Source organism: Cricetulus griseus, assembly GCF_003668045.3.
Source record: "Cricetulus griseus strain 17A/GY chromosome 1 unlocalized genomic scaffold, alternate assembly CriGri-PICRH-1.0 chr1_0, whole genome shotgun sequence".
NCBI classification, from domain to species: Eukaryota; Metazoa; Chordata; class Mammalia; order Rodentia; family Cricetidae; genus Cricetulus; species Cricetulus griseus.
The window spans coordinates 28,924,798-28,937,985 of NW_023276806.1; the positions used below are offsets into that span (position 1 = coordinate 28,924,798).

Below are 13,188 nucleotides of genomic sequence, written 5' to 3' on the forward strand. Positions count from 1 at the left end.
AGAGTGTGCACCAAGTGAAGTGGAAGTGGGGACACACCCTCCTGTCACCGCCCCAGTTGGCGGGGCGGGCTGAGCCCACAGCGGGCTGGGCTCTAGCGGCAGGAGGATGCGTGGCTGACGCCAGGAGCTCGGGCCGGGCAGAAGGATGCTCCCGAGCGGGCTCTATCTGGGACGGTCGCTGCTGCTGCCGACGATCCGAGCCCGTGACCGTGCGTGTCTGAGGCTACGGCCACCCACACCCCAGGTAGGGAGCGACGGGGTCGCGGGTGGAAAGTTTGCGCGTGCAACTTTGGCGGGAGTGAAAGCCAGGCCGTTCCCTGCGAGCTGCTCGGCATGCCCCGACAGGTGGTGGCCGGGAGAGTCGTCCCTGGGCTGCAGGGAGACAGGCCAGCGTGGCCAGCGCGGGGCGCATCTCCCGGGGGTGCAGCCAGCCGACCCCAAGTGTCCCCACCGAGGCGTCCTGCGGCTGGAGGGGGACCTGGAGAGGGTGGCGTGCTGTTCTCGGGTGTCTGTATCCCGGGGTGGGATGTCCCCAAGGTGGCTGTCATCGGGGTAGGCTGTGTAACCAGGGTTGCCTTCTCCAGGGTGGACTGGCCCAGGACCGTGTCTTGTCCATCCTCCAAACCCGGAGCCGCTCCCTTTTACACCATTCACTCCATGTAAACAGGAGGCAGTGGTGAATCAGAAATGTGTGCTGTGAGTAACAGTTAGGCGGACACAGTTTGTGTCATGGCCTGTGGAACCTCGAGGAGGAGGGGTGTGAGTTTGCAACAAAAAAAGACGTAGGAAGAGCGGGAAAGCGCTGACGGGAGCCTGGGAGGGTGGAGGGGACCTCGGGCAGCCGGCGGTTGGGGGCCAGGGAGCTGAGTCGGCCTACCCTCAATTACTGGGTTAGCTTCAGCTTGCTAACGGGAGAGCGATATATGTAAATATTATCTTTCAGCTCTGCAGTGAGAAGTGGCCAGCTTGCCACTTTCACTTCCTGTTTCTTTTGGCGCCCCCCCCCCCCATCCTTGGATTCTGCCCCAAATCATTATCTTAAGGCTTCGGAATCTGGCTTGATGCAGGAAATATTTCAATGCATTTTTAAAAAACTCCTTTACATGTATGAAAGCAAGGAAAGAAGTCCATTTTGTTACTAATACTCAAGAAAAGGTCAAACTCCTTAAAACCTAAAGTGGTAAACGCAGTGAGGTGGGTTGGGGGAGAGGCTTCTTGGAAAGAGTACTTCAAAGGCTACCTTTCGGAGTCAAAGACATTCCAAACACTCAAACTACTCCGTTCTTTGCCTCACAGCACAGAAATACACGTGATAATTAAACGCTGCCAATTATTATTAACCCCGCTTGACAATTTTGTGAGGCTGAGGATAGAAACAAACTATTAAGCATCACTACATTAGGCCACACCCACACACTGCTAGGCCACACCCATTAAAAACACCTGGAGTGACTTTGTTTTAATGACTTCCAAGGCTGGCAGCCCTTTCTGAAATGATCAACACAGCTGTAAGCCCTTTTCTCTGCACTGCCCATCTGAGGTGATACCACGGCGTAACCTGCCTCTAAAGAAAAGAGACAGAGGGGCAGGTGGTTAGTACTTGGTTGTGTAGCTCATTTAGAATCATAAAAAGCCTTAAGTTGCAGGCTTAAGTCAGCTGCACAGGCCATAAAGATCTTTTGCAGAACTTCAGAAGTGGGGATTCTTCCACCATTTTGCCCATGTGACAAAATATCCCATCCCATAATAAAGCTAAGCCTGCATTTTTGCCTGTGTGTTCAGCTTTGCAGTCTCCAGGCCTCTTAAGAGTTTCAGCTACGACTGCTAAACTATCTTCTGCAAATCAGACCTCCCCATTATAGGGACATTTATTTTTTTATTCTGGGATCTTGCTGCTTTCCATATGAAATGCTCTGGGGCTAAAGACAAATATCATTGCTGTGTATTTCCCCCTCAAAAGCATTCCTGTCACCCAAAGCCCATGAAAACATCTAGGAAAAAAAAGGTTTTCTCATAAAACCCTAGCTTGCAGGGACTTGTCATAAGTCACATCTTTAATAAGCATCCCCAACTATAATTATTCTCTGAAATTATATGTGTGCATTTAATAGCTTTGAAAAATAAATGGTTCTCGTCTTTTATATGGTAGGTGGGTAAGTGTCTGCCACTGTTCTATGGGTAGGAGAGAAAACCCCACAGTTTGTTGACATGGATATGTTTAATGTAGCAGAATTGTTTATTAAAGAACACATCTTGTCTGAAGGGTATCAGGAATGCTTTGGAGAGGAAAATATACAGCAATGATATTCGTCTTTAGCCCCAGAGCATTTCATATGGAAAGCAGCAAGATCCCAGAATAAAAAATGTGTTACCTTTGCATTATCTTTCGCCTGGCCTGGAATCCGTGATCATCATGTCTGGTGACAGCCTCTCTGCCTCCAGTGGTCTGATGTTGTCAGGGTGACTGGAGACTCCTGCTGGTGTACATGGGCACTGCTTCAAGCAACTACAGTGCCTGGTGAGTTATATCCAAACAGAAAGCTCTTGCCTAGATGTGCCTTTCTTAATTTGGGTTTTCTGCTACTTAGATGGAAACAAATTCTGATAGGATTTTGTGTTCTCAAAACATCATTTAAATTCCCAACACAAGCTGTTTAATACTTAATTTTTTTAAAGGCAACTGTAATTTGCTAAGAAATTCAAGGGTTAAGTTTGCTGCTTTTTTTTTTTTAAAGATTATTTCAGACCTTACAAGATGTTAACTCCGAAGTGTTGGTTTCATCTGTGGGGGTTTAGTGTTGCCACCAAATCCTCCATTTCACCTCTAGTCTCCCCCTGGAGTGATGTGTTTTGCATTCTGGTTTCAGAGGGCTCTATTCTCTCCCCCTCTCCCCTTCTCTCCCTCCCTCTCCCTCTCCCTCTCCCCTTCTCGATCTCCATCTCCCTCTCTCTCTCTGTTGCACTGGTGACTGATGCTTTGCTCTCACAGTAGTTCTAGACTGGTTTGTCTGTTAAACACGGTAAGAACCAGTGCTTTAAAAATGATATCACTTGCTATTTGTTATAAGTAAGTGTATTTGTGTTTTATAGCAAACTAGACTAGGAAATCATTTCATACCTTGGCAGATAAGTATCTGTTGATGAGGCACTAAACTAGAAAACCTGAGGTTAAATATTTGCTCACTATTTGGTGCTAGTATGTGTGTAGGTCATCTAATTTTGTTGGTATTTGGTAACTGGGACATCAGGGTGCCAGCAGGCCTGGCCCTACCACCTCTCAGCTCTGTAAGTTTGCCCAGACCATTCAGTCTGTATGAGCTTGTCACCCACTTTCAAAATCAAGGAGATTTGCCTTATTGCTCTTGAAGTCCCTTTTCATGTCTAGGCTTGGCATTTTGTTATCTTCTCAGCCATGTAACATTGGACTGAGTGCTATCAATTTCAGAAAACTTCATGATTGAAGAATTCTGTCTTAGGTCATCAGTAGAGTGCTGTTTCCTTGTGGGTGGCTGTTATAGTATTCCTTTGGTTACAGTTCGGACCTTGAGTGTCTCCCCAAGCCCATGATGGGACTGCTAGGGCCTGGGGGTAGGATGCTAGATGACTGGGGAGTTCCTGTGGCAGGGCAATTGGGACTCTGGTTCCTCTTCTTGCCCTTTTTGTTGCCCTATTGTGAACAGGCCTTCTCTGCCACATGCTTTCTCCATGCTATACTGGGGCCAAATGACCTCAGATTAAAGTCTCTTACATCATGAATTGTAGGCAGAGTTTCTGTCCTACCTGGTCCCACTGCCCTTCAGTCCCAAATAAACATACAGAGGTTTATATTAATTATAAACTGTTTGGCTGATGGCTCAGGCTTCATATTGGCTAGCTCTCTCTTGATTATTAACCCATGCAGTCTTTCTTGGCTTACCAGAGAATGCTTGAAGCTATTCCTCCTTCAGCAGCTACATGTCTCTCTGGAGCTCCTCTCTGCCTTCCTTTCCCCAGAATTCTCCTCTTCTGGTAGCCCCACCTACATTTCCTGCCTGGCTACTGGCCAGTCAGTGTTTTATTCATCAACCAATAACAGAAACATATATACAGAAGGACATTCCCCCCATCAAATGAAATTTTCCTCTTTCAGAGCTAACTCTGTTAGACAGTTTGTCCTTAAACAGATAGCTAGCACATCCCTTAAGAGCAATTTCTATTCAATTGTGTTTTTATGTCTAATAGAATAGAATAAATCCCTCAATATTTCATTATAGTATCTCCATCTATGAAATGTTGTCTGTCCAAGAATGTGTAATATTGGAACTCAAAAAAAGTCATAATAGGTATTATAGGCTAACATAACGGACATAAGTTAATAAGCAAGTTACAAAACCGCATAGTCTAGGAATCTATTTTAAATCCCGTTTAGCTTGGCATCATTGGTTCTTTTTATAATTTAAAATTTTATTTTATGCATATGTTTGTTTGGCCTGCCAGTATGTCTGTGTTATCGTGTGCATGGCTGGTACCTGCAAAGGCCAGAAGAGGGTACCCGATCCCCTAGAACTGAAGTTGTGAGCCCTAACCCAGAGGTCCTGGCCCAGTTTCCTCCTGAGGCCCAGAGCCTGGTGTGTAGCTCGGTGTTGCTCAGCTCCTCGAACCTCTGGGACAACTCTTGGGTTCCCCGTATGGTGGCATGGTAGAAACATTCATCTCAGTTGGCCATCTGCATTTGGCCACTCATGGGCCAATGATTTCCTTGAAAAATTGAGAAATACCTGGACTGCAGGCAGTTATTGAAGGAGGCAAACATATGCCCAACATCAAATCCATTCTCTCCTTGACCACTTGTGGTCCAAGGCTGATGACTCTGTCTTTGTCCCTTGCCTTTGGAAGGTGCTTCTTCTCTTGACCAAATTATCAGCTGCTTTTCTAAAAAGATTTATTTAGTTTATGTATATAGTGTTCTGTATGCATGTATGCCTTTATGGCAGAAGCGAGCATCAGGTCCCACTCTAGTGGTTGCAAGCCACCAGGTGGGTTGCTGGGAATTGAACTCAGGACCTCTGGAAGGGCAGCCAGTGCTCATAACTGCTGAGCATCTCAATAGCCCAGCTGCTTGCCTTTTAAACAGCTCAAGCATTCTGTACTGTGAACTAGCTATTTAAGTCTTGAGTCATGGGATTCTGTGCCTAAATGTTCCCACTGAATTTCCCACACTGACATACCTTTGAAACGACAGCTCTGTGGGATGATATAATCAGTGTCTTTAAGAGGAGCCGCGGAAGGAGCTGCTGTATAGTCTCAGTATTAGAATGGGCGGGGTTCTTCTGAACAGACGAAGGAGTTGCAGTGGTGAACAGCAAACAGTGATGTCATCTCAGTGTGTCGGCTGCTGGAAAGCTGAGGACCACATCTCAACTCGCTTCTAACAAAAGAGAAGGCTTATGGCTGACATGTCATGATCTATGGTGCTCAGCTCCATTTCCTCTGCCTTAAGTTTTGCCCATTGTATCACCACCCATTTTTCATAACCATTTTAATGGGAAAAGGTAATTGACAAATACAGTTCTGAGAAGTATATAAAAAAATCAGCACTTTGGTTTTTGAACCAATGTGTTTTAAGTAATAAATCATGAGAATGTGACAGGACATTTGCTTCTTCTTGTTCACATTGTCTCTTTGGTGCTTTTCCCATAGAGTGTGTCAGATGAAGTGAAGTGCTGTAAGGCACCAACTGTAATGCTGTGTCTGTCTGTCTGTCTGTCTGTCTGTCTGTCTGTCTGTCTCTCTCTCTCTCTCTCTCTCTCTCTCTCTCTCTCTCTCTGTGTGTGTGTGTGTGGTGTATGTATATGATGTGTGGGTATGCTTGTGGAGGTCAGAGGACAATCTTGGATGCTGGTCCTCACCTTCCACCTTGTTTTAGGCAGAATGGCTTTGTTGTTTTGCATATGCCAGCCTAGCTTACAGATTCTAGAGATTCTCTTGTCTCTGCTTCCTATCACACTACAGGCACACCATGATTATAGACACATGTAGTTTTCCTGAGTTTCTGGGGATTTGAACTCAGGTCCTCCAAAATGCAGACATGGGCTTTAACCACTGACACATGTCTCCAAGCCTGGATTCCTCATGTTTTCTTCCTGCTTTCTTCATACATTACATCTTCCTATTTTATTGCTTCCTCTATTGTCACCATAGAAGTAAAAGAGGATTGGTTCAATTATCCAGGCCTGGAAACTTTAAAGTTTCCAGTTTAATAAACTTCTAACTGACAATTTTATTATTATTTGAAAGATGGTCTTACTATGTAGCTTTGGATGACCTGAGTCTCATTATGTAGACCAGGCCGGCCTTGAACTCAGAGAAAACCCTGCCTCAACCTCCCACACACTGTGATTGAAGCATATGCCACTGTAACTGCTATTATTTGATTTGACAAGGTTTAACTCAACAGGACTAGAAAGCATTATAATTTAAGACTTTCCCCCCAGAAGTTCCTATCTTGAGATTTATAGTATTGGTAAGAATTGATGGGTGAATGTATAGATAAGCAATGCCATTGAAGAGAGTTAGTTTGAATAGATTAAAGAGCAGGAAATGAGTAGTAAAAAAGTAAGAAATGGGTTTAAAGTTGACATTTTTATAGCCTGTACAGAAAAATAGGAAGTGATGTAAGTCAGTGAAGTGACCTCACATCAAGAAGCAAGCAGGGCTCAAAGCCTTGGGGCAAAGCCCAGGGAGAAGACAACTTAGAGGCTGGCAGGAGTCCTCCCTGGGGCTCTTGGGAGACAGTTACTGGATTGAGTAGACATCTGAGCTCAGTAGTATATTCCCTTTTCTTTCTTCCATTCCCTCTGAATGGCTATCAACAAAGCTAGCAATCCTGTTATATCCCACTTTGTATAATTATTGCATTGGCAAAAAAAAAAAAAAAATCACCTTTTGGGTTCCTAACAATGAACTCATGTATTTTGAATCTCTTGGGTATAAACACTAAATAACAACTTCACTGAATCTGAATAATGTTCACAGAATAATGAACAGACTGCAATTCTTTTCTGCAAACCTTTGTTGTTTCTCTGACCGTGGGTGTCTTCATGGGAGTGTGCTGTAAAAATGAATGAATTTCCCTAGTGATGATGCAATTTTCTAACCCTTTGAGAAGGAGGGAGTCGCTGTGGGCTCCTCTGGTTCATCTCCAGCACCCAAGATCCATCTACTTCAATTTCCTGGGGTGTTGGGCTGGCTCGTGTATGCTATCGTATCATGCCTGGCTTCTAAATGAGATGCGTTTTATTTTTATTTTATGTGCATTGGTGTTTTGCCTGCATGTGTGTCTGTATGAGGGCATCAGATCCCTGGAGCTGGTGTGTGACAGCTGTGTGGGTGCTGGAAATTAAACCTGAGTCCTTTGGAAGAGCAGCCAGTGCTCTTAACTGCTGAGCCATCTCCCCAGCTCACGTAAATGAGATCTTTGAAGACTGGTTTAAAGGCTGTTATAGATAATAATGAATAATTGTGCATCCTAGAGGCTGACAGTAATGTGACCATAAACCTGGAAGAAAAAAAATGGTGTAGAAAACCCTTGTAAACAGCTCAGCACAGTATTGACTTTCTGAACCCTGCTGGAGGATATCTGGCATTTTACAGCCTACCAGCTCACTTCTGTAGCCCTACTTTCTGCATGGAGAATTAAAAGCAATTTTCATTCTTCAAGAGGAAGTAGTGTTTCTGAAGTTTGGAAAGATCTTTCTATGTATTTGTTATTGACACCCAAATAAGTAAACTTTAAAATGAAAGCTACGGTCGATCCAGAGTGTCCCAGGTTCTTGCCTCCAGCCCCAACCCCTACTTCATACCCCATGTAACCACATCCATCATGGCTGAGCTCATTACGTCTCATGGCTTGTCCTGTGTTTTTCTCCTCCCTGTGGGCGATTAACTCATCTCCACCCCACCTGAGTTTTTCGGAGGGCTCTGTGATGGCTGCAGACAAATTGCTCTTTCTTTGCCTACAGCACTGTATAATTGGACCGAGCGTTGCATTTAGCTGTGCTCACATAATGATCCTGGGTTCTAATAATTCATTGTGACCCAAATGACGCCTTCTCCATCACTGGCCACCTCCGCCCCCGCCCTCGCACAGTAGGTGCATGACAAACGCTTGTTAGATAGAATGACAGAATGAATGGCAAAGAGAGTGTGGTATATGGTTCCTTAATAAAGTTCTTTTGGGCCAGGCGTTGGTGGCGCAAGCCTTTAATCCCAGCACTCGGGAGGCAGAGGCAGGCCGATCTCTGTGAGTTCGAGGCCAGCCTGGTCTCCAGAGCAAGTGCCAGGATAGGCTCCAAAACTACACAGAGAAACCTTGTCTCGAAAAACCAAAATAAATAAATAAAGTCCTTTTGGTTCTTACTGTCCCAATCCCCTCTTCCAGCCAACTGAGGGGAGAGAAATTTTGAAGCATTAATCTGTCCTCTTTGCCCTGTGAGCCATATATAATTGATTTTTAAGTTAACCAAAATAATCCTTACGTGCTTTTCTATTATAACCAAACTGTAGCTTTAACTCCTATTTAGTTTTATTGCAGATATGCATTCATATCAGGATTTTATAAGAAGTTATTTCCTTTTTACTTATGTGTCTATGTATGGATCTTGCAAGTGCCTGCAGAGGCCAGAGGTGTCAGATGACCTGGAAATGGACACTGTATTAAAATATATATAATATATTATATATATACCACCATGCTCCATCTGACTATAAATTTTAAGTTACATTTATGGATTATGTGTTGGGGAAGGGTGTGGAGATCAGAGAACATAATTCAGTAATTAGTTCTTCCTTCTGTCATGTGGTTCTGGGGACTGAACTAAGGTCCCCAAGCTTGATGGCAGGTCCCCAAGCTTGATGGCAGGGTACCCTTAGCTGCTAAGCCATCTCACCAGCCCAGGACTAGAAGTTTAATCACTGAAACTTAAATAATTTGCAAATTATGTAAAAATTTGTTTTAAAAATATCTGCTCAAAAATATAACTCCTGGGCAAGATGTAAAATAGTGAACCTTAAAAAAAAGAAAAAGAAAAAGAAAAAAGAAATGCTGTTTTTGTAGTAGGGCATGCACAGATCCTTCAGGAACCACTTCCATTCCTTTTGTCAATGTGATCCACTTCCCCTTTGGTGTGAGAAGTAGGCATGGATAAGGCTGCCATCCATTGCTTTTCCCGGTGCATCTGCTAAAGGAAACCCCGAGGGTGCAAAGCTGAGTTCTGAAGACTTTCCCACCCCAAGTCCTGAGCCCAGCACAGAGGTTGCTATTCATCTGCAGACTTACACAGTCTCGGATATGCAGGTATGGAATGTTGAATAGAGACTTATTAAGGAGCTGGAGGTTCCATGCAGGGACTGTAGCCATTGCTCCAACTTCTCTAGACTTAGCAAGGAGGATTAATAAGTGGTAGCATCTAAATATCTAACTATTGCCAGAGCCTCTGCTGTGCCATTGCCACTTTGACTAACTCTAAGACCTGTCCCATCTCCATTCCTAAAATTGTCTTAGTTGGAAGTTGCCCCTTGGTTAGATTGACTTTCTGTGAGTGAATGGTAGGCACTGCTTTCCATGGTTCTGACTCTTCATGAGACAATATTAACTACTAGAGCCAATAAATCCTAGAAGAGTTCAGAGATGGGCCATCAGAAATTATAGGGGAGAGGCCCAGTACACATCTGCTGTCCCAGTGTTCTGGAGGCTGAGGCAGGGAAATCTAGTATTTGAATTTAGCCTGGGCTACATAGGGACTTCCAAACCAAATTGGGCTACACAGCAAGACTCTCTCTCAAAATCAAACACACAAGTTACAGAGATGGGGTTGGATTTCAGCAAGCTCTGAGAGCAGGGTAAAGGTTTAGCAGACATGTTTGAACAGGAGATAGAGGATGGTCAGAGGGGAATCTGCAAGCAGGTGCTTGGAGCACCCTGAGCTGCTATGGAAAGCCACGCACACTCTAGGAAGTACCATCTCTGACTCCACGTCCATTGGAACTCTAGATATAGTGGCAATTATAACACAAACGTTCTCAATCTGTGGGTCTCCATCCCTTTGAGGGATTAAATGACCATTTTACTGGGGTCACCTAAGACCATCAGCAATATCAGCCATTTACATTACTGTTCACAAAAGTAGCAAAATTAGTTATGAAGTAGCAACTAAAATTTATTGGGGGTCACCACAACATGAACTATATTAAATAGTCACTATATTAGGAAGGTTGAGAACCACTGTTATAATACAAGCAATTCTGTTATAAACTGTTGCATGCTGCAGAATGTCAACATGTTCCAAAGAAACATTTCCCCTCTTCTTCCTAGTCTGAGGTGCCCCACACTAACCCACGACACTGGTTATTTTGTATGTGTGCACAGGGACCAATCTAGGAATGGGAAGGAGTTGGGTGGCTGACCTATAGTGGTCCAGAATAGACTTCAAGTTGGGAATGCCATATTAAAAAATAGGTTGGGGATTGAGTGAGTCAAAAGATACATGCTATCCTATGGCATCTTAGCCTATTTCCTAAGACATAACCAATCTTGTTGCTGTGGCTGAAACATTGGGTCATTACCAAAAGCTACATCTTCACCTCTCTTGCACTCATGTAGGAGATTATGGTCAAGTTCTAGATATGCCAAGGAAGGTGGATGTGATCAGAATAATGACTGGTTCACACTTTAGTTATGGAGTTGATTGCTTGGCTAGGCATTTCCGATCACATCTGGAACCCCTCAGGAGGGCAGAGACAGGATTGCCACAAAGAAAAATAGGAAGAAAAGGAAGGAGGAAGCAGATTTCTTTCCTCCCTTTTCTCTTGCAATGCCTAGAAAGCAGATGGAGCACTGTCGGGTCAGCTCATACTTCCTGAAGTCAGTTGACCCTCTAGAAGATGCAGGGACAACTGGATCCAAGGAACTTGCGTTCCCAGAAAATCTTAAGGACTTCGACAGTCTACCCACTGGAAAAAAACAAGCTCCTTTTCAACAGTTCCCCACTGTATTTGGGGGTCTGTATTTTGGGAAGCATTGTGTCTGCTTTAACTTTTGTTTTTCCCAGACAGAGTCTCATAGCTCAGACTGACAGAAACTTGAGCCCTTCTGCCCTGAGTCTTCTGAGTGCTGAGCTCACAAATGTGAGTCACGGTGTCTAGTGGCTAACCAGAAACCTCTGAAATGTCGAGATTGAAACGCTGTGGGGGTGGGTGCTGTTGGAGACTCTGGGACTTACTATTCAAGCCTCCAGCATGGTTACCCATGATTCATAGCAGAATGAAAAGAACCACCAATAAATACATGGATGTAAAACATTTTATACAGCATAGCAATTTGCCATATGTTCACTAGCTGATACCTGTTTTCTTTCTAGCTAAACTTTGATATTTGGTCTTTCCTGATTAAATAGATGGAAGCATCTTTCTGTCTATTTATGTTTTTGTTGTCTTTCTCATTTATTGAATACCTGTTTACTCCCCTGCATTAGGACTTTCTGCATTATGTCTTTTTCCTTCCATGAATAATGTCTTTCTTTGGGCACTGTAACTCTTAAAAAAGCAGGTATCATATTGGCTGTAGATCTGGGCATATAATTTTATTTGCTAGCGCAAGTACTTGCAGCTGGTGATGCATGAATAAAGTATAAGATGGATTTCATTGTCTGCATGAGAAAGGATATTAATGTAGACCAGGAATTGGTAGGTAAATTTTCCCTATGAATTTCTAGCAGTTTAGGCATTGCAGACAATGTGTACCCGAACAGGCAAAGGTATGTTCTAATAAACGCTATAAAAAAAAAAAAAAAAAAAAACAGCAGAGATGAAGTTGAACCCCTGGACACCATTTGCTGACCTTTGGTCTATAGATCTCCATTTTCATAGCAGCAGTGAAGATAGTTGCTGGGTCCAAGTTCATCTTCTAGCATACTAAGTCTATATATAGTGGGATGAGGTAAATGAGTACAAAAAGGACACCTCATGATGCCATGGTTACTGCCCACAGAGCTAGAATGACAGGGACTGGTAATGTGGAACAAAGTGATGGAGTGTGAAAGTGAGTATAAATCACAACCATTTTCTGTGTTTAGGTTCCAGTGCCCAAAAGGCATGAAATTAAAAAAAAAAAGTGAGACAATTGTAAATAAAGTGTAGAATGAACTATTGTCTGGAGTCAAGAAAATAATTGGCCATGTGATAAATTCTAATTCTTTGGGGCAAGTGATATGATGGGCAAAGAGGTGTCGTTGAAAGGCTGTATACTGCCATAGGTGTCCATTCCCATAGATATCTCTTCAGCATCAGCATTAAGTCGTGGGGGAGACAGAAAACAATACAACTTCCCCCAGGTGTGTTTGCTGAAGAGTGAAGCACTGTTAGAAACTGTTAATGATAGGACTTGAATGTCAGCACCACTTTGAATGTTTATTGATCCTCTAAGGTAGCCAGGATCCCAAGGACCAGGGAATTTGACTCGTTAGCTGATGGCTGGTAAGCCCATCCCTGGTACCTGTGCTGCTCCAAGTGAAGGACTATTCAGCCAAGCAACTGGCAAGGTTGCCTTCACGCCAGCTGCTCAAGAATGCTGCCACCACTGCAGTTGCCCCCTCCAAACAACTCCACTCCAACAGGCACTTTCCTCATAACTATGGGCTGGGCCTGTATGGGCTTTTGAAGTCTCAAAGCCCACCCCTAGTGATACACTTTCTCTGTCAAGGTCACACCTCCTAATCCTTTTACTCCTTCTCAAATAGTGCCATTTGCTGGTGACTAAGCATTCAAATAAATGAGCTTATGGGGACTATTCTTAAGCAAACCACCACACCCTGTCTCCGAACAATAACAGCAAAAATTAAACAGCAACAACAACAAAACTCAACTCGTATGTTAGTGGCATTTGTTTTGGTTCCCCTGGTGCCATTGAGCTCAGGGCCTTGAGGAACTTCCGTGTTTTTCTTTCTTGAAATGATTCTGCACTTTCAAAATGACCACACGCTAGCTCTGGTCCTCACCTTTTGGAGATACTTGGGAGCCAGTGTTGATCTATTGCTCTGTCAACCACAGGCAATTTCCAAAGTCAAATGCACACAGGGCATTAGTTTTGCAAGGTAATGTGGGCCAGGCCTCGGGGTGTTACATGTCACTGGAGCTCATATTCCATTGAATATT

At 43.8% G+C, this 13,188-nt stretch overlaps 1 protein-coding gene across 2 annotated transcripts in view; it reads left to right on the forward strand.

The window, feature by feature from the left end:
* Mcub (mitochondrial calcium uniporter dominant negative subunit beta) overlaps positions 1 to 13,188 on the forward strand; it is a 68,979-nt gene continuing 55,791 nt past the window's right edge. Inside the window, exon 1 of one of the 2 annotated variants that reach the window (XM_027395705.2) lies at positions 1 to 244. In XM_027395705.2, the coding sequence (XP_027251506.1) occupies positions 146 to 244 (99 nt within the window). In that variant the 5' untranslated portion in view covers positions 1 to 145. Of the gene's footprint in view, positions 245 to 2,389; positions 2,519 to 13,188 lie in introns of those variants that run through there. The other variant, XM_027395706.2, reaches the window with a different exon arrangement.